Source organism: Umbelopsis ramanniana (genome assembly GCF_025399195.1).
Source record: "Umbelopsis ramanniana AG unplaced genomic scaffold K450scaffold_3, whole genome shotgun sequence".
In the NCBI taxonomy this organism is placed as follows: Eukaryota; Fungi; Mucoromycota; class Umbelopsidomycetes; order Umbelopsidales; family Umbelopsidaceae; genus Umbelopsis; species Umbelopsis ramanniana.
In genome coordinates this window covers 312,547-334,727 of record NW_026252089.1, presented here as the reverse complement: position 1 = coordinate 334,727, position 22,181 = coordinate 312,547, and the positions used below count along the sequence as shown (strand labels likewise).

General features: G+C 41.6%; 10 protein-coding genes across 10 annotated transcripts; 6 read left to right on the top strand and 4 right to left on the bottom strand.

Moving 5' to 3' along the window:
• Positions 1-2,848: 2,848 nt before the first annotated feature.
• Positions 2,849-4,755, top strand: K450DRAFT_220477 (uncharacterized protein). The gene is made up of 6 exons (XM_051585559.1): positions 2,849-3,019; positions 3,084-3,102; positions 3,174-3,513; positions 3,574-3,631; positions 3,704-4,179; positions 4,248-4,755. The coding sequence occupies exons 1-6, from the start codon at positions 2,916-2,918 to the stop codon at positions 4,328-4,330; spliced, it is 1,080 nt and encodes a 359-aa protein (XP_051448898.1). The 5' UTR covers positions 2,849-2,915; the 3' UTR covers positions 4,331-4,755.
• K450DRAFT_220475 (uncharacterized protein) lies at positions 4,231-5,111 on the bottom strand. The gene is made up of 3 exons (XM_051585558.1): positions 5,014-5,111; positions 4,795-4,947; positions 4,231-4,731 (listed from the first exon to the last, which is right to left on the bottom strand). The coding sequence occupies exons 1-3, from the start codon at positions 5,014-5,016 to the stop codon at positions 4,456-4,458; spliced, it is 432 nt and encodes a 143-aa protein (XP_051448897.1). The 5' UTR covers positions 5,017-5,111; the 3' UTR covers positions 4,231-4,455.
• On the top strand, positions 5,030-7,190 carry K450DRAFT_220470 (uncharacterized protein). Its single transcript, XM_051585557.1, has 9 exons — positions 5,030-5,286; positions 5,355-5,396; positions 5,457-5,618; positions 5,683-6,043; positions 6,123-6,255; positions 6,321-6,446; positions 6,525-6,581; positions 6,649-6,789; positions 6,851-7,190. The coding sequence occupies exons 1-9, from the start codon at positions 5,157-5,159 to the stop codon at positions 6,890-6,892; spliced, it is 1,194 nt and encodes a 397-aa protein (XP_051448896.1). The 5' UTR covers positions 5,030-5,156; the 3' UTR covers positions 6,893-7,190.
• Positions 7,191-8,113: 923 nt separating this feature from the next.
• Positions 8,114-9,994, top strand: K450DRAFT_220462 (uncharacterized protein). The gene is made up of 3 exons (XM_051585556.1): positions 8,114-8,466; positions 8,532-9,371; positions 9,440-9,994. Exons 1-3 carry the CDS (start codon positions 8,263-8,265, stop codon positions 9,875-9,877), a joined length of 1,482 nt encoding a protein of 493 aa, XP_051448895.1. The 5' UTR covers positions 8,114-8,262; the 3' UTR covers positions 9,878-9,994.
• Positions 9,995-10,108: 114 nt separating this feature from the next.
• K450DRAFT_220459 (uncharacterized protein) lies at positions 10,109-11,654 on the top strand. Its single transcript, XM_051585555.1, has 3 exons — positions 10,109-10,404; positions 10,474-11,304; positions 11,379-11,654. Exons 1-3 carry the CDS (start codon positions 10,190-10,192, stop codon positions 11,533-11,535), a joined length of 1,203 nt encoding a protein of 400 aa, XP_051448894.1. The 5' UTR covers positions 10,109-10,189; the 3' UTR covers positions 11,536-11,654.
• Positions 11,655-12,311: 657 nt separating this feature from the next.
• K450DRAFT_220446 (uncharacterized protein) lies at positions 12,312-13,576 on the bottom strand. The gene is made up of 6 exons (XM_051585554.1): positions 13,347-13,576; positions 13,209-13,278; positions 13,115-13,137; positions 13,004-13,050; positions 12,860-12,897; positions 12,312-12,801 (listed from the first exon to the last, which is right to left on the bottom strand). Exons 1-6 carry the CDS (start codon positions 13,437-13,439, stop codon positions 12,383-12,385), a joined length of 690 nt encoding a protein of 229 aa, XP_051448893.1. The 5' UTR covers positions 13,440-13,576; the 3' UTR covers positions 12,312-12,382.
• Positions 13,401-14,963, bottom strand: K450DRAFT_220439 (uncharacterized protein). Its single transcript, XM_051585553.1, has 8 exons — positions 14,762-14,963; positions 14,545-14,688; positions 14,434-14,476; positions 14,213-14,371; positions 13,970-14,147; positions 13,849-13,901; positions 13,609-13,785; positions 13,401-13,534 (listed from the first exon to the last, which is right to left on the bottom strand). Exons 1-7 carry the CDS (start codon positions 14,840-14,842, stop codon positions 13,670-13,672), a joined length of 774 nt encoding a protein of 257 aa, XP_051448892.1. The 5' UTR covers positions 14,843-14,963; the 3' UTR covers positions 13,401-13,534; positions 13,609-13,669.
• Positions 14,964-16,025: 1,062 nt separating this feature from the next.
• K450DRAFT_220437 (uncharacterized protein) lies at positions 16,026-17,069 on the top strand. The gene has a single exon (XM_051585552.1). The coding sequence runs from the start codon at positions 16,159-16,161 to the stop codon at positions 16,855-16,857; it is 699 nt and encodes a 232-aa protein (XP_051448891.1). The 5' UTR covers positions 16,026-16,158; the 3' UTR covers positions 16,858-17,069.
• K450DRAFT_220436 (uncharacterized protein) lies at positions 17,070-19,251 on the top strand. Its single transcript, XM_051585551.1, has 6 exons — positions 17,070-17,470; positions 17,541-17,671; positions 17,739-17,957; positions 18,021-18,279; positions 18,353-18,808; positions 18,885-19,251. Exons 1-6 carry the CDS (start codon positions 17,281-17,283, stop codon positions 19,139-19,141), a joined length of 1,512 nt encoding a protein of 503 aa, XP_051448890.1. The 5' UTR covers positions 17,070-17,280; the 3' UTR covers positions 19,142-19,251.
• Positions 19,252-19,414: 163 nt separating this feature from the next.
• K450DRAFT_220426 (uncharacterized protein) lies at positions 19,415-22,025 on the bottom strand. Its single transcript, XM_051585550.1, has 11 exons — positions 21,953-22,025; positions 21,858-21,879; positions 21,617-21,784; positions 21,413-21,548; positions 21,258-21,347; positions 20,952-21,190; positions 20,776-20,888; positions 20,544-20,709; positions 20,056-20,478; positions 19,685-19,992; positions 19,415-19,616 (listed from the first exon to the last, which is right to left on the bottom strand). The coding sequence occupies exons 3-11, from the start codon at positions 21,709-21,711 to the stop codon at positions 19,438-19,440; spliced, it is 1,749 nt and encodes a 582-aa protein (XP_051448889.1). The 5' UTR covers positions 21,712-21,784; positions 21,858-21,879; positions 21,953-22,025; the 3' UTR covers positions 19,415-19,437.
• Between the last annotated feature and the right edge of the window lie 156 nt (positions 22,026-22,181).

Below are 22,181 nucleotides of genomic sequence, written 5' to 3'. Positions count from 1 at the left end.
CCGTTCTCTCTGTTGTTTGATACAATTCCAGTGAGTTGTCCAAATGGCGGGCATGGCTCGTCCAATTTCAAATGATAATATGCCCATCTTGAGGCCTGGTCTGCTGAAAAATATTATGCTCCATACTTTGTCTTTCGACCGTATCTCTGGCGAAATTTTCTTGAAAGCATCATAGGCATCCAGAATTTCCATTTTCGTTCACATTCTACCCAGAAGTGCTTGTCTGATAAGACTATACCCCATTGGCTTGGTGTATTACACAGTAATGTCCATGGTGGTCAAAGAAAGAATGGCATGATGTAATTGCATACTAACCTCCTACATCTATCTATCCGGTCCTGTGGTGAATTATGACTCGCGGCAAGTCCCATAATTTAGATGACGAAAGTGAGTTGGCGACTATCGCTTTTTCTTTGATCGAAACTCTGATGCGCCTTATAGCTCAGAGGCATGCGTCAGGAATCCATCTCTTTTCTTCAATACTGCATTTCCAGTGAAATTGTTATATTGACATCATATGAGACCTATTACGGATAGGATTTGCTTACCTGAGGCCATACAGATGCTCTTTCAGCCGGACAACAGGAGTAGTTGCCACAGCTTTGTCGGCGAGTTAGTTTTCTCTATGGGCAATGGCTCTTGAAGGGCTTGACTCCATACTGCCCGTTTTTGTCGGCAATTCACTAATACATGATAGACTTTCTTCCTCTTCAAGCTTATGCATAAGCATTTTGTAGCATTTTGTAGACTTATGTATGTCAGACTGTCGACGGTGTAGCCGAGTTCTGTGAGGTTTTTTATCATGCAAGAGGCGCCACCAAGCAGTTCTCACTTGATGTGGTATGCCAATTTCCAAAACGCTGACCAGGCTCCATCTCGTGATAAACAGGCCAAAACTGGGCCCAATTGACCATGGTGGATTTTTTTTTAACTTTAATTGATACGGTATTGAGCTTATAGCAGAATATCTCGGCGTTCGTTAGTCACAATCCAATCATATACAGTTTAAAGCTGTGGTATGGTCCCAACGTGTATCTTGTAGGTGCAATTCCAATGGTTTCTGCAGATGCCTGCGTATGATTCTAATTTACTCTCGCAGTCCTTGTGTTTGGTCTATATCTTGCAATGAGAAGCTACGCCATATAGATTCCGCAGATGTAAGCTCGAGTCTATTTTCAGAGTTGTTGTAAACTTTTGTACTAACTTTCCATTAATTTGGGCACTGTACAGTAACGTGCTCAATGGTTTTTTTAAGCTGTTATATGACTTGCATATGTCAGCATCTACCTGGCCGCTTTGCCACTTCCTTTTTCTTTTCTTTCAGTGGAGCCAATGTTTATTTCAGAGAAGTAAGCAAGCCCAAAAAAGAGGTAGGAATCATGGATAGGGACAGCCAAGCTATCAAAATGACCAGTGATTTTATTTTTTTTGGGCTGCTTCGGGTGTATAAAGGTGGCAGCATTACAATTATACTTAACAGAAGAAATGGATCAATATTACATAAGATATACTTACAACAAGGCCATCCAAATATTGAATGGCTTTCAAGTTTGGTTATAACATTGTCTTAATTTTAAACCAATTCTATCATGAGTAAAACTCACTAAGAGTTGGGCATTTTTCGCATCGCCTACAGAAAATACTTTATAAAAATGAAAAATGAAAAAAATGCTTCTGCAGACCATGGTGAGCTAACGAGGCAGATCCTCCTATCATAGTACGTAATCCTTAACCTCCTTTTTGATTTCCGATCTTGGCCAAATTGATTCAGAAACACCAAGTACATTTTGATATAGTGCTTTGATGCTGAGAAAAATCATCTATGTGTAGCACTTGAACTGTCTTCAAAGAGTCATCTCTCACAATTTATTCTATACATTGCTTTTATATTTCCATTCTTTTGACTGAAATTTGTGTATGATGCATGTCGACTAATCTGAACTCGTTACAACATCCGTGTCATGATAAAAATGTTGTCACAACAAATTCGTGCCTGGTTACACTCACCAGTGCCTCAGCAAGTTGTAGTCTTAGTAGAAAGCTTGTTTAAAAATGGGCTTAGCACAATGGCCATCAGTACTCGGGGTATAAGTACACTCGCTGAATATCCACATTGCTACATCTGTAAAATGTTTGCCACAAGGAGCAGGGATTTTGTTTGAATAGTGGGGACGACTGTTTCTCATTTTTGGTATATAAAAGGATTTACTTCCGATTCAGTCCGAATGTAGCGAACATATCATGTAGGAAGTGAGTAAAGAGTAAAATCTGAGTAATTGATATGGATAATGTAAAGAAAGGAATTGAACTGACTAAAGATAAAGCTGCTCTGCGGATGCATCAAGGATGAAAAATTGGGGAGTTCTCTGTCTTCTGTAACCATTTTGAAGAATACGTTTAATTTTCGAAACCATACAGAGTAACATATTTAGAGCTTGAAGACATAGACAATATTGGTTAGAACAACAATACTATTCTTCACAATAACGATTTCCTTATAAACTCTTATACTGTTAGTTGGCGGAATGAGGACGAGGATGTGGTTATAGGCTCTAGAGCCACGCTTTTATTCTCAGTCATATAAATAATAAAAATTTTCTGTCTAATGTATCCCAGATCTCTATGCCACGCCGGCATGTTCGCCTTTGTGGCCTGGGAGGGTCAACTTCTAACTTAATTTTTTGTGATCTTTCTTTTGTTTGGGAGGGAGGCCACCACATCCTCGTCCTCATTCCGCCAACTAACAGTAGTAACTTATTTTTTGGAAATTCAAACGGGTTACTGAGGAAATGATCACGTGCTATGACATTTTTGCTTTCAATGCAACTCCTGTATAATCGCAGTTACAGATTGTGGCTATTGCATGGAAATCAGAATTTCCCAGTGTATACCAACTCAAAAAAAAGCAAGCATTCATGTCACTGTTTCCTATTTCACAACGTGTGAGGCATCTTGTTGAATTCAACGCTGGCAAATGCATTCGAGACGGTGATCAGCTAAAGCCTGATCTCCGGAAAGGGTGAGAGTAGAATCTCTAATTCTGGTCAAGAGCCTGGCACATTACTAACGTTTATATTTAAAAGGGTTATATTTATGGATCAGGTATATGATTTTTCGAAGCTATGAGCAGTTCATCCTTTACTATGAAGTTGTACTTAACCACTCGACCACAGGGAGACGACCAGTTATTGCACTTTTACTGGAAAGAGCGCGTTGGCAACACTATAGAAGAAGACCTGATTATATTTCCTGAAGAAGCAGAGATGAAAAGGGTTCCTGAATGTACTACTGGACGTGTGTACCGTTTGCACTTCAAATCCTCCAACCAAAGATTGTTTTTCTGGATGCAAGACAAAGACGATTCAAAAGATGAAGAACGTGTTGCGAAATTGAACAAACTCATCAATGATACTCAGAGTGTACTTGAAGAACAACGTCGGAATGCAGGAGCCGACATGGAAGAAGAAAGTGAATCAGCTGCGGACATGCTCAATTTATTGAGCGGCGGACAAGGTTGGTACTATTTCTCAGGCAATATACTCCAAAGACACCTTTTATTCAACAGTTTTGTAGATCTTGGTATAAATCAAGAGCAATTTCTCCAATTTTTGCAGACTGCTGGAGGATTAGGGTGTGTAAAACAGAATAATTTATTTCGTTGAACGATACAAACGCATTCATACATCTGTTTTTCTCTGGATAGTGGTACCATTCCAAACACATCTCCAATCGGCGGGGACGGCCCACCTAATCAAAGCGTCATAGCCTCTGCACCATCAAGTCGACGTGGATCAGGTCAGTCGGACACGGAAGAACAGCAAAGTACGGAGGCAGTTCGAGAAAATGAAGGTAGCCAGTTGTCTACCAATCAACTCCACGATCTTCGCAACATACTGTCAGAAATTCGTGTGCCGCAAGGGACGGAACGTACTAATTCTCTAGAACTCGGCAATGTACTTACAACAGAAGCGATCCGATCAATCTTAAGCGACCAAGACATTGCAAGCGCCCTATTTCCTCATCTTCCGGAAACTTCAGATAATACAAATGAAGAGTTACATGAAATCATTCACAGTCCTCAATTTCGACAGTCCCTACACAGACTAAGTGCAGCATTACAATCCGGACAACTTGGGCCTTTAATGACTCAGTTGGGACTGGATCCTTCTGCAGGAAATGGTGAGTCTCCTTGTTATCTTAACATAGCAAATTACAATGACTAAATGTGCGATCCGAACGTCATAAAGGCGTAGAGGCATTTTTGGCTGCGATTGAAGAACAAGCTCGAAGGAGGGACGATCAAGATCGCGATTCAATGGATCAAGATTAATATGATAACATGAAATGAAATGGAAAAGTAAATCCTTCTTTATAAAGTAGTATGTACAAATGATCGCAACATCTTTGTTCGAATAAATTTGGGCAAGGTATAAGTTCTGTTCGATCTATATCGATTCATTCCAGTTTGTCCAGATGGTCTAAACGAGTTAAGACAATGTTCTTGCTCGTTTCTTCTATCTCACCGGCTAAGAAAACTTCGTCGAGGATGGAGTACACCTTATAAAAGTTGAATACGAGGTCGAGCTCACAAACATTTCCGAAGAAGGCATCGAGAACTTCCACAAAGAAATGGATGGCTTCCAGATACGCTAATTCGTTGTCGTTCGCGTCTACGCAGACACAGAAAAACAGACCTGCATATCGACGGTAGACTATCTTATAATTTCGAAACTGTTCAAGGTATTAGAATACTATCGGCCGTAGAAAACCATCATTGAGCATTCGCTGCTTTACCTCCACAAAGTTACTCTGATGCTTTTGGTCTCTTGGAGCAATCAAGCGGTGTACCTCTCCTTTCAGCTTGGCCTTTTCGTCATCTTCATACGGAACATACCACTTGGCTAATCTCGTCTTTCCTTGGCGGTTTTGCACAAGTATGAAGCGAATCTAGAAGTAGAAATTGTTGTTAAACGCTGAAGATGCAGTCGTGCCTATTATTATGTGGGCACATACCATCGCAAATGAATTGTATGTTGAACCAAGATGATGCGAAAGCCTGACGTCGCACACCCCAGTAGTAGTTGGCTGAGTTTGGGTGGGAAAAAGAGTGGCCAACTCTCATTCGGTTTTTTGGCTTGTTCCTCCTAAAATCAACAATGAGCCCAGACTCAGACAAACCTCCATCTCAAAAGCAACAAGAACAGGAAGCAGATCAGCAACAGACTGGCAGCTCTCAGGACGCAAAGAAGAAAAGAAATGGGCCAAAAAGAAGAAAAGTCTCTCATGGTATGTGGCTTTAGTTCCTTGATCAAATATGATATCGGTCGTACTGAAAAATCTCCATTCCACAACAGCTTGCGTATACTGTAGACGATCACACATGACTTGCGACGATGGTATGCTAATCTCGCGAATAATACTGCAATATAGACTGTTTCAGTAATATCATATTATAGGGCGCCCTTGTCAACGCTGTATAAAGCGCAGCATTGGCCATTTGTGCCACGACGAGCCGAAGCCTTCCAGCAGTGCAAATAGAACGCCGCAAAGCAAACCGTTAAACGCAGGAAAGAATGAACAAACAACAGGATCTTCAGCTCTGTATAAAGGTGATTCCGGTACGCCACGTCCTTTTTATGATTATTTCTGTTTCGACAGCAGAGCTAACAACAGCACCTATAGGTCAAGCCAGCAGCAGCATGCCACTGCAACTTTTTGGAAACCAAATGGCAGGTGGTCCTCTAACCTTTGCTAGCGAGCATATGGGTAACGAAATTTCAGTCATTAGCGCATTTTTAGACTCTCTTGGAGGGGATGTTCAAACACTATTCTCCAATAACGAAAACAGTGGCAATAGTCAAAGCGCTACTCCACCAATCAATAACCCGGCCGAAAATTACTATATCACAGCAGCAGACCCGAGAGATGGAAGGCTGGAAGATCGACTGACAGAGGTGATAAATGCCAAATACGAAGCAGGTTTTTTACGGCCGTATAATTACGTTAATGGATATGCACGACTTCAGAAGTTCATGGACAGCAAGTAAGTAATCATCATTTCTATAGATCAAAAGTTTTTTTCTAGGGTGTACTGACATTTATTTCAACTGTAATGTGAATAGCATGTCTCCGTCTAGTCGTCAAAGAATCCTGAATGTTATGGGAACATTTCGTCCAGCATTTCGACACGTAGCTCAGTCGCTCACAGACATTGATTTAATCTTGGTTGAGGAAGCTTTCGAACGATTGTTGCTGGTAGGTTACTACTTGTCGCATGGTATTTACGCAATAGGCTTGTACTCAGCATCGTCTTTATCCAGGACTATGATAGAGTTTTCAGTTCAATGGGCATACCTGCCTGCTTATGGAGACGTACGGGAGAAATCTATAGAGGAAACAAAGAATTTGCACAGCTTGTCAATGTACCAATCCAAATGCTGCGGGAGGTAAGCAAAAGAGTTCGTGCAAATTACCTTTTTTGGTCATCGGGCTAAAGCGCGAACGATACGATAATCTACTTTTAGGGCCGATTGTGTATATACGAACTCATGGCTGAGGAGTCTGCTGTTAATTATTGGGAGGTAAGATTCTATGCTGGATGAACTTATGAATTGATCACCCACTGACACGAAATTAAATTGTTTTCAGAAATATGGGAATATAGCATTTGATGCTGGGCAAAAAGCTGTTTTGACATCGTGTTTATTGAAGAACCCGGAACCAGAAAATACAAGTGTCATGTCCTGCTGTTTCTCCTTCACTATCAGGCGCGATAAATACAATATACCGGTATGGCTCTCCTCGAAATATGCTGTTTCTTTGACCATGTATTAAATCTCAACTTTACTAGACCGTCATTGTTGGCAATTTTTTGCCGGTTCAATTGCAATGATATATAACGACACTATCCAAAATTTCGTATTGTCAACATATGCGAAAATGAAAAAAATACGATGCCAGGAAAGATGATGGGATATAGTCACCGCCGTTGATAATTGAAATGTTCATAATCATTTCTGCATGTTCCGTCTGTACAGTCTATTGATTTGCACATCGTTAATATCACTAAGTCTTGCACTTTGGCATCTTACAATACAACTCATGAATTACTCTTGTAATAATATCTAGTGATGTATCTACTGTCTGTGAGTCAGTTTCTTGCAACATGATGTCTACAGCAAAAATTCAAGCGTTCAAACCAATACGTGCTGCGCTATGCACCTCATAGGCATCATGACATATGTGCGAATCGCATAGCTATCAAGTAATTGATGCTATTTTGACAGACGAGAAGAGGTAGATTGTACTTCACATAAATCTGAAGTGAAACAACACTGTTTGTTCTTCAATCCTAGGAACGAAATAAGCGTTAACTCAGAGTTGCGGTAACGTGCTGCTTTTTGACTAAAGTACCTTGGTTCAAAGTCATACCGTGAATAATGCTATTCTCCCAATTGCGCCATATTTTTGGGAGCAATGAATGACATAAATAACACACTTTTGTGAGAGTCTGTAATCCCAAATCCTAAGACTAACTGCCTTTAATTTGCGCGATTATTGTGCTATTCACATTGGAGAGCAGTTCTGCAGTGAAAGGTAAAGAAATCGAGGGGTGCATTTTTGCTGACCATTTCCTCCTTCCGTCCACCCTGCCCTTGTAGCATGCCTAATGAGTGATGAGCGCACCAAAGCAGGAACCTCAGTGATAGGGCAGTATGTTGGATCATGGTTGGCACATGACTCGTCGAAGTTGTGCCATCCTTTGTTTTGGGGTATTGACGATTACTTTCAAAATAGAAATACAGTCTATTGTTAGTCCCGTTTCTGATGGAAGCCAAAGAAGCAACTCAATTATGTGCTAAACGATATTTTTAACGGTGAACACCTTACGTAACAAAGAGGTCGACTTCAGCTCTGCAAGGGGTGTAGGAGAGGTTCTCTTCTCCATAGCATGGATGTGATTTATGGCTAACTTGTGGCAATGAAGCTAATATTAGACTGAGACAACTTGTTTAGCAATGCTGTGAAATTTACCAGCATTGGTTTCAAAAGGTGCATAGAAGACGCTATAAAATGCCAGCATGCAGACATGCTAAGCCCGCAAGCGTTTCGCCAATTTTGGCTGCAAGATGCAGTAAGGCGGTCGGGCGGTAGGGGGGCTGACCCTCTTGCGCTATTTTTGGTTTTTTTGTTACCAGGTATAAAAAGTCATCCATTGGCTAAACATCGGACCAAACGCCAAAAATCCACATACTGTGAGATATGAATCTACCTTACTCAACAATATTCGCATTATACGCTGTTTCTCTACTTGCTACGAACGTATATGCAGCGACGGCTCCTAGTTTGCGGTCCTGTCTTAACAGTGTGACTGGTCTGGAAGTAGTCACTTCCAGTGACAGCAAATTCACGACAGCCAAGCAAGCTTTCGATCTCCGATTTACTTACACTCCTGAGGCTGTTGTGGTATGTGAGGAAGTCGAAAAATACAAAATTATTGATTGATTGTTAAAAATTGATAAATCTACTAGTATCCTTCAACAGAAGCTCAAGTTCAAGGAGCTGTTAAATGTGCCGTAGCTGCTAACATTCCAATTGCACCACGCTGCGGGGGTCACTCCTATGAAGGCTACTCGCTCGGTGGAGCAGATGGATACTTGGTTATCGATTTAGGAAAACTAAATACTGTCACCGTTGATAAGTCGTCTGGAACTACTTGGATTGGTGCTGGATCCAAGCTTGGACCGGCATATCTGTCATTGTGGAAAGCGGGAAATTACACTCTGCCAGGAGGTACTTGTCCTAGTGTTGGTGTTAGCGGCAATGCACTTGGAGGTGGATATGGGCTGCTTGGAAGGAAACATTCTGTTCTTGCTGATAATGTGGTTGCCCTACGATTTGTCAACGCCAAAGGCGAACTTCTGCAAGTTGACGCAAACAACAATCCTGATCTGTTTTGGGCTTTGCGAGGAGCTGGATTGGGATCCTTTGGAGTTATAACTGCATTCAAGTTCAAAATGTACGAGATAGCTGATGCAGTGACAACCTTCGAGTACTCGTTTCCCGCATCCAACTATAAGAATGTCATGAAGGGTCTATCAGCATGGGCGAGTACCGCTCCTGACGAAGTGACAATAGAGCTCAACTGGGCCGCTTCTGGATTTGATCTCACTGGGATATATCTTGGTCCCAAATCAGATATCCCTGCCCTAATGAACAAATGGTTCTCTATTGCTTCACCCAGCCATTCCGACGTAAAATCTATGTCTATGATTTCAGCCATTCTCAAATTTTCTTACATTGATTCCACGGACATCGAGTCTTTGAGCCTGACCACTGGGCCTGGCCCCGCCGATGCTCGTTATTATGCTGTAAGTATGTCGAATTATGTTTTGTTAACCTCATCGTCATTTTTTAATTCATGTTCCATCTCTACCAGGGAAAGTCACTCTTATATGATAACGACACATTCTCAGATTCATCTATATCTATCATCAAGAAGTGGCTAGCAAAATACTCAAAAGGCTATATTATCATTGACCTTTGGGGAGGAGCAGTCCGAAACCAGCCATCAATAGGCGCTAATGCCTTCGTCCATCGTTCTCAAAAATTCGGAATTGAATTTGTCTCGGAATGGGATAAGGGTACTTGTAGTACATGTCTAGACTGGCTATCATCCTTTTTCAACGAGATGCTAGTACAATACAAAAAGGAGTACCCTGCTGTGAAAGCCTACCAAAACTATATCGATCGAACTCTGCAAGGTTGGAGTTCAGCGTACTATGCAGATGCTTGGCCAAGACTAGTGAGCATCAAGAAAACCGTTGATCCTGGAAATGTGTTCCGTAACCCTCAAAGTATACCTGTAACATTATAATTAAATTTTGCGTTGTAGTCATTATTACGAATGATGCTTTGCAATATTGCACTCATTGTCAGCAAACAGAGTCCTTTCATTTTTCCCCTCAATATGATAATCTATTCTGAAGAGGACTACGTAGTCACATTGAGATGATGGAATGGATATAAAGTGTTTTTGTGCAGTTCTTATGCAAACGGCGAAAGTCATAGTAGGGATTAGTATAGATAGGGTATGACAAAGTGTATTCCTTCGTATCATTTATAGTACTTTATTTTCGAAGCGTTATCTCCGTCTTCCTCACGATATTCACGGAAATCACGTACAGTAATGCAAAGTATACTACGACGATCAGTACTCATCAGCCTCAAGGGGTGGTGCCGCCGCCCGTATTCTGTAATGCGAACGCCTGACGTGGAAGTAGACAATCTGGTTATTGGAGGCGGTGTTGTTGGACTCGCTGTGGCCGAACGCCTAGCGAGGCAGCGATCTCCTGAATCGACCATTTTGGTGGAACGACATGGCAGATTCGGGGAGGAGACCAGGTTTGTCATGGGCATACGAATGACTTAATACTCATTGATTCTAAGCAATCTTACTCGGGGTTTACGTAGTTCTCGAAACAGTGAAGTGATTCATGCTGGTTTGTACTATCCAGAAGACAGCTTAAAGACGAAACTGTGTATTAGGGGGAAGAAAATGCTGTACACCCTTCTTCAAGATACAAATATACCTCACAAGAAGCTTGGCAAGTGGGTAGTGGCAGAAAATGAAGACCAAACGAACTATATCAAAAACCTTCACGAGAAGTCAAAGCGAATTGGGGTGCCAACTTATTTCATGACAGCAGATGAAGCACACAAGGAAGAGCCAGAGATATTCGCACATTCGGTTCTCGTATCTCCAACAACAGGTATTATTGATTCGCACAGCTATTTGGAATATCTAGAATCGAGTTTCTCCAGCTGCGGGGGCGATATTGCGCTAGGAAGTGAAGTTCGATCCATTCGGCCAGATCACTTGGCAGGTGGCTATTTAGTGGAGGTGGCCACACCACCTACTAGCGACAAACCCACTCTAGTCCTAGCAAAGCATGTTTTTAATTCTGCTGGCTTGCATGCGGACAAAGTGGCTAACATGCTAGTACCTAACTCTTTCAAGCTTTACTACGCCAAAGGTCAATATTTTGGATACCGCAAAAAGTCTCCCGTCCGTAGGTTGATCTACCCATGTCCGGAAAAAAATTTGGCAGGATTAGGTACACATCTTACACTGGATATGGCGGGTCGTTGTAAATTCGGACCTGACGTCTTGTACGTGGACGGTTCGAACGACTACGCTGTAGCTGATGATGACCAAAAGCTAGAGCAGTTCGTCGATGCTGTACGAAAGTATTATCCTAATGTGGATAAATCATCATTTTATCCTGACTACGCAGGTATCAGGTATTTGAACATTGTTGTACTATTTGAAGTAGATAAACAGAGAGCGAGTAATAATTAGTTCATTCTACTCCCAGGCCCAAACTGGCAGGTCCAGGAGCACCATTCCAAGATTTCATCATTAGAGAGGAAGCCGACTTCAAAAACTTTTACAATTTGATAGGTATTGAATCGCCCGGATTGACGAGCTCCTTGGCAATCGCTGAATATGTCGCTGATCTTATGGAGAAGTAGAAATCAAATGATTCTTCACGTCAGCCAGTTGTTCTGAAAGATCCTCTTTTCGTGTTTCCAAAATAAAAATATAAAATAAAAAGCTTGTTTCGGGAGTGACTGAAACCACCATGCAAGAATTGTTGAGCAGTCGACCTCAGTCACAATTTTTTTCCCTGTTGACTGACATCATGACACCAAAGTGTGGTACGCCCACTTCTCTTCCAACTCTTAGATACTTTATTTATAAGCCTTTTCTTTTTACCTTTCTTTTCAATATTGATTATGAACTCTAGCCGTGCATCAAGTAAAAATGAGAGCCAAGGTATGTTTGATTAGTTTTCAAACTCAACAACGACTCAATGGTCCAGAAATTGTAGAATTAACCGTTGCGGAAACGCAACTTTTGTAGCTCCTTGGTCGCAGCCCGAGCCGACCTTTGGTCAGGATCCTTGGAATCGATCTCCAGAGTCTCGCCGAAATCCAGAGTTATATTCAACTGCTCATGGAACTAGCGGTTCACAGATGGAGGATGATAGTTCGCCGAACGGAAACCCATTCGCTTCAAAAACAACGAGCGAAGACGACAGCAGCATTAAGCCTGTTACCAGCCCAAAGGATACAAACACTTGTGAAAGGGATGCTGGTATAGCGTTCGGTCATACGGTCCACAAGCAGACCAGCCGACGTCGATCTAGTGTGCTCAGAGATCTCAGCTTGATCTAACCGCACCTCACTTCATAGTTTTGGAGCAGCTTTCTGACCATGTGCAAGGTGTGTGGAAACATATATATTTATTACTGTAAGGTATTGAATAATACGACTGATCGAACGATCTTCAAGATCAAATCATATAAAATAGTGTCAGCTAGCAACAGCCACCTCCAGCTTTCTTTTGTTCTTCTCTTCTACTTCTCAGTCTCGACTCAGCATCCTCTCCTCCTTCTCCTCTGATACTAGGAGGTCTTAAAATAACTCGATCCCCAATGTTTTTAGTTGACTGCTCTTCAGTTGCAGTGGTCTTTTTAGGGATAATCTTGTAAATTTCATCAAAAATAGTGGCAAACGCATTATCAACATTGGTAGCGTCCAATGCCGATGTTTCCATAAAGAGAAAGTCTTGGGTTTCAGCTAAAGCACCTCCTTCTTCAGTGGGCACAGCCCTTGATGTTTCAGACAGATCCAGCTTGTTTCCAACCAGCATGATGACGATTTTCTCATCAGCGTGATCGCGAAGTTCCTTCAGCCAATGTGATACATTTTGGAAAGACGTTGGTCGAGTAATGTCTAAAGAGAAATCATTAGTATCAAATACTTATTTAATCCTAAGAAGACGTTAACATACCGTAGACAAGAAGAGCTCCGACTGCTCCTCGATAATACCTGTAGTTTATCAGAGCGAATTGAGTGTAAAGGAAAAGAAATGTGGTGTCAGTCACAGAAATTGGCAAGTTTTGCTGGCTAAATTCAAAATATAAATAGCACGTACGCTCCAGTGATGGCTCTGTAACGTTCCTGGCCACTAGTATCCCATATCTGAAATGATTATGAGCACAAGTGTCCTATTTGAAGTCATAATGTCGTGTTACAGTTATCTTACCTGGCATTTAACAGTGTGGCCATCTAAAACAGCTTATGTAAATATGCTATGCCATCATGCCACTTGGGATGATAATCAGAACATCTTTACTTACCAATGGAAACGTTTTTGGTTGCAAATTCCACACCAATGGTACTTTTTGACTCGAGATTGAACTCGTTCGTCTGAGATCGGAGGTTCATGAGTTCATACATCAAGCGTCGCTGCTCTGCGTCAAGGTCGATAAACTCACGGTAAAACGAGACAAGATGTTGGACTTTCCGACACCGGAATCTCCAATCAGCACAAGTTTGAAGAGGTAATCATACTCGTCGTCAGTCAACATTTAGGAAAGTAAAGTCAAAACTCGTATCTGGCAATAACGTCAGCTGTACTGTCAGTTCATTTGGAACGTGACTGTCTTTGCTTTGAGCGCACAGGCTGTTCAAAATTTGGAATGAGTCGTGTTACTTTTCTATGAAACAGTAGCTACGTTGAAGAAAAAGCGAATCGACCTGGTAAGGAAGATGCTGTGGGAAAATTCTTATAAGCTGTAATTCGACCGGTATCTAAGAGCTATACATTTGGCGGTTTGATGTAGCCTAGAAGCTCTTTCATGTATGTTATTTCAACTGGCAAGTTTTCAGAATCACTCGGAAGATTGGTCAGGGGTTCCTCGTATGAGAGCTTATCTAAATAATCGAATTAATGCATATGAAAGGCAATGTTATAAGTCATGCGCACTGTTAACTAACCTCGTCGTAATAACAGCGAATGCCAGCCAGCATCCCGAGCGCCGAAATAGTCGCTTCATATAAGTATGTAAGGTTATCCACTAAAACATTTCTAAAGAACAGAAAGGAACGATCTAAATACCTCTTCAAATCATCACCGATATGGAGCGCTTGTGATGCTTGTATAGGCGATGACGATTTACTACCTAGTCGTAAGGCTTGATCAAATATCTGCCGAGCAGGTTTCTCACATCTGGCCATTGAGCTTGTGAGCACAAAGTCAAAATATGAATCCAACTTGAGGCTTTCCAGAACTTGCGCTGTAAGTACGCTTTAGTGATCTGAACAGATACTAGACAGCCGAAGTTATTCTGTCCTCTCTTACCAACTCGCTCGTCTGAATTGCTGATCACGCCCAATGTAATCTTTCTCGATTTCAACTCTTTAAGAGTGTCGAATACATCCGAAAATACTTCATATCCATCAGCACATGTAAACCTGGTCCATATAGTTTCGTACAGCGCCAGGAATTTCTCATCAAGATCTAATTGTGACATTAGCACATTTGATCCAAGATAAAACGCTTCTATAATTGCCTTTACTTGCCTTTCTCAGACGCACCAGCTCCAATAAATGTCGATCGCACCACCTAGAATGATGAATGGAAACTAGTTCAGCTGTCTGTTTAACATGCCCAAACGTTGTCTTAGTACTTGCGTCTTGCCACCATATTTTGGGGTTCAAGCCTTGACTTAATCCGTAGAGAGGATACTTTGAAACTTGCGCTTTTAGTGCAGGTCGAAAGCTCTTGTTAATAGCTTCCTTGGACACGTTGATGCCGAATTTTCTAGCCTCCATTTCCTATTTACATAACATCATGCCAATGGTAAGCCCTTTCACTCGGTGTAAATCTATGCAAGGAACAAAGTCTTACATATTGCGCAGAGATGCCGCCTCTCGGCTTGAAGACTGTGTTATAGGCGTCAAATGTGATCAATCTTATTCTTGATGTCATTGGCAATGGTAAATCGGACAAGTCAGAGGCTCTTTGATCGAATAGTCAGCCTAACTTCTAAGGGCTATTGCATATTGCGAGCGTATTCCAGGGAATTTTTTTTTTTGCTCCACCCTACACCACGATCACTTGAAAGTTTTGGTTTCAAAATTAAATTGTACGTTTCTTTCGAAGCAAACAATTGCATAATCGTCTGTCGTTATGTGGTTGTTGAACGCTATATTGCCATTTTTAAGACGAAACTCATCAACACTAATAGTTTGCGCTAAGTGAAGAAGACGGCAGCCTCACAACAAGTTTTCCTTGCTTACCTTCGAACTCGAAACCTGCTGAAATGAAATTTGCAAACCACTTCATTAAATTGAAATATATGTCGTGCTTTGCCATTGCTGGAACCAAACAATGCATAAGTTCACACATTCAATGGTGGAGTTTACTTTTTTCCTAGCGACTGGCAACTTTTACCAGTCATCATCGTTTTTAATTTGCATCTTGGCATCCTGGACAGTCAGGCAAGTCAATCATTATAGTTTATGTAAACAGCAATATATACAAACAAACACATTCATCTGCAAGTTCTTTTTAGACATCACACATGGTCTCACTGTTAACGGACATGAACCAACATAGGGAGCTTGCAGTCCATACCACCGGTTACTCAACTTTTCACGTTAACATCTTTAACTTTTGCTTAATGAGTAGATAGATATTTGATTAACGTTGCGATTGTGGTCATAATTGACTGATCGATAAGTAAAATTGCTGTCTCCAACTAGGGGGTACGATTCCGATACATTCTTGTTAATATGATTGATGGTGCATAAATAAACGTCCTTGAGTGTGTTACCAAAGTATTGACACCATCGTATCAGCCGCTAATGACACTGGTCAGACTACCAAATTCTAAGCATAGAATTACCATACCTCTTTTTGACATTTCGATTATTTAAGCTATGGATACTGGCATCAGTCGAGCTTCGACTTTATGAAAAGTTCTGACGCACACAGTCTCCAGATTGCCGAAGAACAAAAAAACATTGCTAATCATAGCTCATGATGGCACCCAGCTATAATTTATGTCATTGTAGGAATAATTATAGGATTTATATTATTATTAAAGAAGAAAAATAGCTTTGATGCTACTAATTGATCACTTAAAAGACTTATCATGAGGACTACAGGTTGTTAAAGCACGAAATGGTAGCCTCGAGAAATGAGGAAGGTGCATTAGCGAGTCGCAAAGTTTCTGACTCCGACGGCCGTACATATGAGGTCGCCACTATGCAGATAGCGCATAACTATGTCATTTGCGATCTATGCAATTTTCGACTACAATAAGACGCAACATAAAACCAATCCAATGTTATGTCCGTCAATTCTCAACTAGCCATTCTCATCTAGCTCGTCACCGAAAACAGCGCCATTACGATGTTCTTCAAGTGCGTGAAAACGCCGATCAAAAAACGATCAAATCCCAGTACTACCGGCTATCCAAACTATACCATCCAGATCTCAATCCCGGCAACAAAGATGCACATAAGAAATTTCTAGAGGTCAATGAAGCATATGCGGTATTGGGATCTGCAAGTAACCGGCGGCAGTACGATATGGAGAATGACCAAATGTCGTCTTCTCCAAGTAGTCCAGGAATTCGGCGCACGAGTCCAGCTGCATCTTGGAACTTCAAACCAAGAGCTCCCAGAAATACCGGATCTTCCAGTGCACAAGCGCAAGCGGAAGGATTTAAATCGACCAAGTCAGAAAATTTCAATTACAATGAGTGGCATGCTCGTCACTACGAAGCTGAAGAAAAACGGCGACGCGAGAGGCTAGCTAGACGGCAACAGCGAGATAACGAAGATGAAAAAGTGCATCCGGACAGCACAATGTGGTCTAGATTTTGGAGAATGGGAGGGATTATTGTCGGAATCATGTATCTAACAAATCGAGCAAGAGAACTAAATGAGAAACCGGAAAACAAGCCTGTTGATGCGACCTTGCGCAAAACTTATTGATATGGACGGCTACAAACAGATGTAGATAATACCGCCGTCCAGTATTTTCCTCAAGAGCAATACGGATATCTCTTTCAGCATTTGTGAAGCATTCAAGCTAAAGGTGCTCATTTCAGTTAACAGCATATGAACCAGAGGAGGTTGAATGTTATACCTGCTGTCATACCCGCTTAAAGTATATATACACGGAGACATGCGAAGTTCAAATTACGAACAACGAACTATATGACAACATAAGGATGAACATATTCACGGCATGGTATCTTCTAGTAGATTTAAAGACATCTTCCGAGATGGTAAGGAGAGAAAAATAATTTATGATCCCGAGACATAAATCGCTAGGCATGTCAAGCCGAGGTGAAAATATTAAACTATTGTTGACAAAGGAATAGAGTTGTTTTTTCCCTAAAATATATACGCGGGATGTTTGAGAACCACTGTTTTCATCTCATTGTTTCCAACATCCTCGTTTGTCTTGTTTGTTTATCTACAACTAAAACTTTATGGCTATACGCAGCAATCATGCAAAGTTTTCTTGCCCTAATTCTTGGTCAACTTGTGTTGTTACTGTTAGTCAGTACAGTAGTCAGTGATAGTCCCAGATTAGATCAAGGTTTGTGCAAATAGCAATGGAAAAAATGCAATCAACTCAAGAGCATACTGACTTCAAGCAAATTCTTTAGATATCATTGTACTTTCCAATAATGCCGTCGACATTGATAGCGATCAAGCATCTGTCTATGGGGAATGGTCTTTCAAAGACAATATAATGGAAACGCCCAATACACCATCCACTCCGGACGAAGGTTTAACGGTAAATATTGGACAGCAGCCAAATAGCCATTAACACCTTATTTCTGTTAACTAATGAATATACATAGGGAATCTTATACGATCTAGGATTAGCTTGCTCAGCAAATGCTTCTGACGCCTTACCACCGCCTAGCAGCTTAGACAGCATGCCAAAAATAGCTTTAATCAGGCGAGGACAGTGCTTCTTTAACCAAAAACTACTTTACGCTCAGATGGATGGAGCAATAGCAGCTATTGTTTATGACAATGTTTCCTTTGCTGATGATCCATTAGCCACCTATGGAATGGTATAGTGCTATTCTAAAGCTTTGAGACAACCATGGATATTCAATAACCTTCTGCATCATTAGTCTATTGCTCCAGATACAATCAATATAACAGCGTTTTATGTTGATCTGAACGTTGGCCTCGAGTTATACGAAAGGCTAAAAAACATCACGCAATTTAATCTTGACAATACGCGCAACAGTGGTAATAGCACAGATAATCGTCCCAATCTACATCTGACAAGAGTGACTATGTATTCAGGAACTACTTCTGGAGCGTCAAGTTGGCAGTATGCGCTGGTCGTTGTTGGCGGTGTACTAATTTTGTCGATTTTAACATCTGGTAAGAAACAAAGTTTTTCGCTGGCATTTGTACACTTTTGATCTTTCTAACGTGCCATATTTCACCTGTACAGTTGCCCTACATTTTCATATATGGCGAAGCAGACGAAGAAGGAGTGTACAGATGGAAGAGCAAGCTACCATACCAATGAGTGATCGTAATCAGGCGGTGACAAGCTACAGACAAGTGCTGGAACCGTTTCTCTTGGATATTTTCCCGACTAGAACAGTGAGCCGCGATCAGTCTTCAAAAGATAATATCTATTCTGAACCTATTGGTCGTAGCGCAATATCTTTAACGGATTTGCGAGAGATCATGGTAATCGATGATAGTTCTTATTACGAAAAACCAAGAGCAAAATCAGTATGCGATGAAGTGCTATATAACGACAAGGATATTAGCGTATTCTCAAGTGAAGATGTTGACGCCGACAAGAGGGTGGACTGTGTTATATGCTTAGATGGGTACAGTGAAGGCGATGTTCTACGCCGTTTGCCGTGCGGGCATGAATATCACCGTGACTGCATAGGTAATTTACCGGTTTATTTGCATGAGCCACAATAACAAACGTCGAAACTTAATCGTACTTTTGTATAAATGTTTAGATCCGTGGCTGACGAAACGAAGTGCCTCCTGCCCACTCTGTAAAAGGGATCTGTCACTTGTTCAACCCCCAGAAGAGTCTCATATTGATTCACCCATGGCGACTTATCAACGCCGTCGATCGGCTTCAGCGGACGATGTCACTCGCCTTTGGGAGCGGTTATCCGACGATTTGGATGTAGCCATTCGGCAAAATCCCGGCCTGCATGCCGATCCATCAGGCAACACCACCAGGCGCAACGATGATAACGCATATTAAGCTTTGCTTGGAGCTGCTTGATGCCCTAAATTCCGATAATTCTTTACCAATAATCACACTGTATAAGAAGCCTGTAATTATCAAGAGAAGTAATTAAAAAAAAATTGAACAGTATAGCTTGAGACAAGTTCAATCACCAGTATAGACAGACGGACGCTGGGGGAGGTTTGTTATTCCTAAGGAAATGTTACGTATGGATTTATTTCACGGTTTTCGCTTTTTTTTAATGCGTTTAAAATGGGTCAAGTAGCTTAGATGAGGTGTAGAATTAAAGTTGTATATACGTGGTATCATAATTATGGTTTGCGAGGTGCGGTGAATAAGTTATCCAGTTCTTTCTCACTGAAGGCATTTGGAAGAATGTTTCTGAACAGCTCTGGGGACACGCGCTGGGATTTGTTAGGATCGCCTTGTGTATAGTCGTAACCCCAATTGGTCAGATTAGCAGGGGTATTCTCAGTGACGAAGAATCGATCTGTGAATTGAGAGTATAACATGATTAGTCAAGATATAGTAAAAGTCTTTAGCAATGCTGAAACTTACCGTTTCGCAAGAGGTTGACAGCGTCACTCAGAATGGCACGGCCCATAGTGTAAGGCATGTGCATACCGGCAGGCTTCATCTTTTCAACAGTCAAACCCGGATAGAGTTCTACGGCGTCTGGGGTTCCATAGAGCTCCTTAAGACCAGCTTGCACTTCTGGAAGGTCGCTGAAATCTTCAAAAGTTTCCAATTTCTTCAACTGAAGTTTGGTTCTGAACTCATTGAAGGTACAGCATTGAAGCTTACGGCCTTGCATAATACCTGCCACTTCAATATGTTTTAAAGATGCAGGAATATTCAATCCGTTACTGTGGATGTGGTTTGGTTAGAGAAACCTTATCGACTACTTTAGCATTGATACTTTTACTTACCCAATTCTAGAAGCAACCTGTTCGTATTTCGTATGCAGGATCTGGGACAGGCCATCCTCTGAGAAGTCACCGGTAGAAGCTCTATGGAGACCAGCAATAGGGTTTCCTAGGGACAACTCTTCAGGAGTAGCATGAATGAACAGTTCGTTGAATTCCTGGCCAACTTTGTTCATATCCACAGGATTTCCTGTTTTGCGCGACTCAGCAGATGCCTTGTCGTAAAGTGCCATGACTTCGGTTAACCAGTCCGAATCCACTTGGCCAATGGCGGCATGCCATCTGTAAACGAAATTGAACTCGATGGACACAGCATTTCCGTAGAGTGGTTCTTCAACATCGACAAATGGATCAAAGTTGAAAGTGGAGCCTGCATCCGCACCAAGGATGACACGAATATAGTCACGGCGGATAATATTCAGATAACTGTCACAAGGGAACCTATTAAGTACTTGACGCTATACCCCAATTGCTATGTATTGCCTACTTACCATCCACCATTGATCAAACGTGCAGTTTGAAATAATGCTTCATCTTGTTGTTCCTCGTTCAACAGACCTGGTCCGACTGTAAATCGCCCATTTTCATTCAACTCTAACAGTTTCTTTGCAATAAAGTTGTGATTACGGGAGAATACCACAAGCAAAGCACCAACACCTGTGAATCAATATTGTCAGCGAACAACGAAGCTAGACAGTATCCTAAATGACATGTGATGATTACCTGCAGGTTGGAATACAAGACGTTTGTCAACCCACTGATCGGCTTTCAGGAGACCTTTGCTCATAGTTCTGATCGACTTTTGTTCTTGCTCATTATTACCATAGAGTGGCGACCTATTCAATACCAATGAGTTGAACATCTCCAATGAATTGCAATCCATTACTTTGTAAACTTACAGATCAAGATAGCTAGTCGTTAGGTTCCTTGCGGGGTTCTTAGGATCGGATTTGAACAAATCGTGTGTGATGAGAATGGCCACACAAAACAGCAACATATTGATGCTAGCAGGATGGGGGTCAAAGTAGCCTGCAGGTCTCTTGAAGAGCTTGTCAAAAACCAAATTGGGGTCGGGTAGCTTCTCGCTGGTGTGAGCGAATGAAGTCACCGTGCGCGCATAGTTGCTACCAGATTTCCCCTTAAAACAAGTAAGGATGTAAGCAGGTGTCATTCTCAAATTCCATAGGAGAGAGCTACCAACTTACTGTGTCAGGTAGCACAACACTATTTCCGCTTCCATCTGCTGATCGATAGTTTTGACCAACATAACTTCTATATGGCTTTGGGATATCGGCCTAACCAAAATGATATCAGTATCCGTGATTACCCATTCATTGCAGTGTAAAAAAACCACATTTACATAGAACTCCAAAACAAGTGGCTTGGTGATAAAGTCAATCAGGTCCTGGTTGCCTGGTTTCAACTCTGACAGCGTTTCAATGATCTTTTCAAACAAGTTCTCGCGGTCATCGGTAGGCTCGTTTCGGTCAGCGTATCTAAAGAAGATGACTGAAGATTAATACCATCTCCACGTAGATAGCCGTCTCTATACCTATCTACATACCTTTTGACCATGGCCGAGACAAGGATTTCCTTCTGCTTGTATGTGAGACCAAGTGATTCCTTGATAACAGCATTCGTCTTTGGTGTCACACCCATGAAATTTTGAATTTTGCCCAAAAATTTGTTCAGTGAGGTCTTTGAAGCCTTTGATTCCTTGGTAGTGCTGTTGCTATCAAAGGTTTCTGCTGTTTTCAAAGCGTTTGTGAAAAGAGCTTTTTCACCGTCGCTAGATACAAGATTGCTTTTTCTTTGCTCAACAGATGTCTTTTTTTCCAATGTAGTTCTATATTAGTGACTTGAACACGGCAATTCGGCGGAACGGCAAGGAGTGACTTACCATAGTGTCGAGAGTTGGGAGGTTGCGAACAAAGTCAGGATTTGGTGATCAACGCAAGTCAGGGCGCCTTTATAGTATGTGGGTAAGGCTCAGCCTCTGGCTTTAAAATGGCAAAGTTCTCTCGGTCGAATGGGACATACCATGTCTTCTAGTGGCTGATGCCGACGGTCATCCATAAATGGCAAGAGGCCGCTCAGCCCAAAGTTTATTCCTCAGTTTGCGCAGTGCC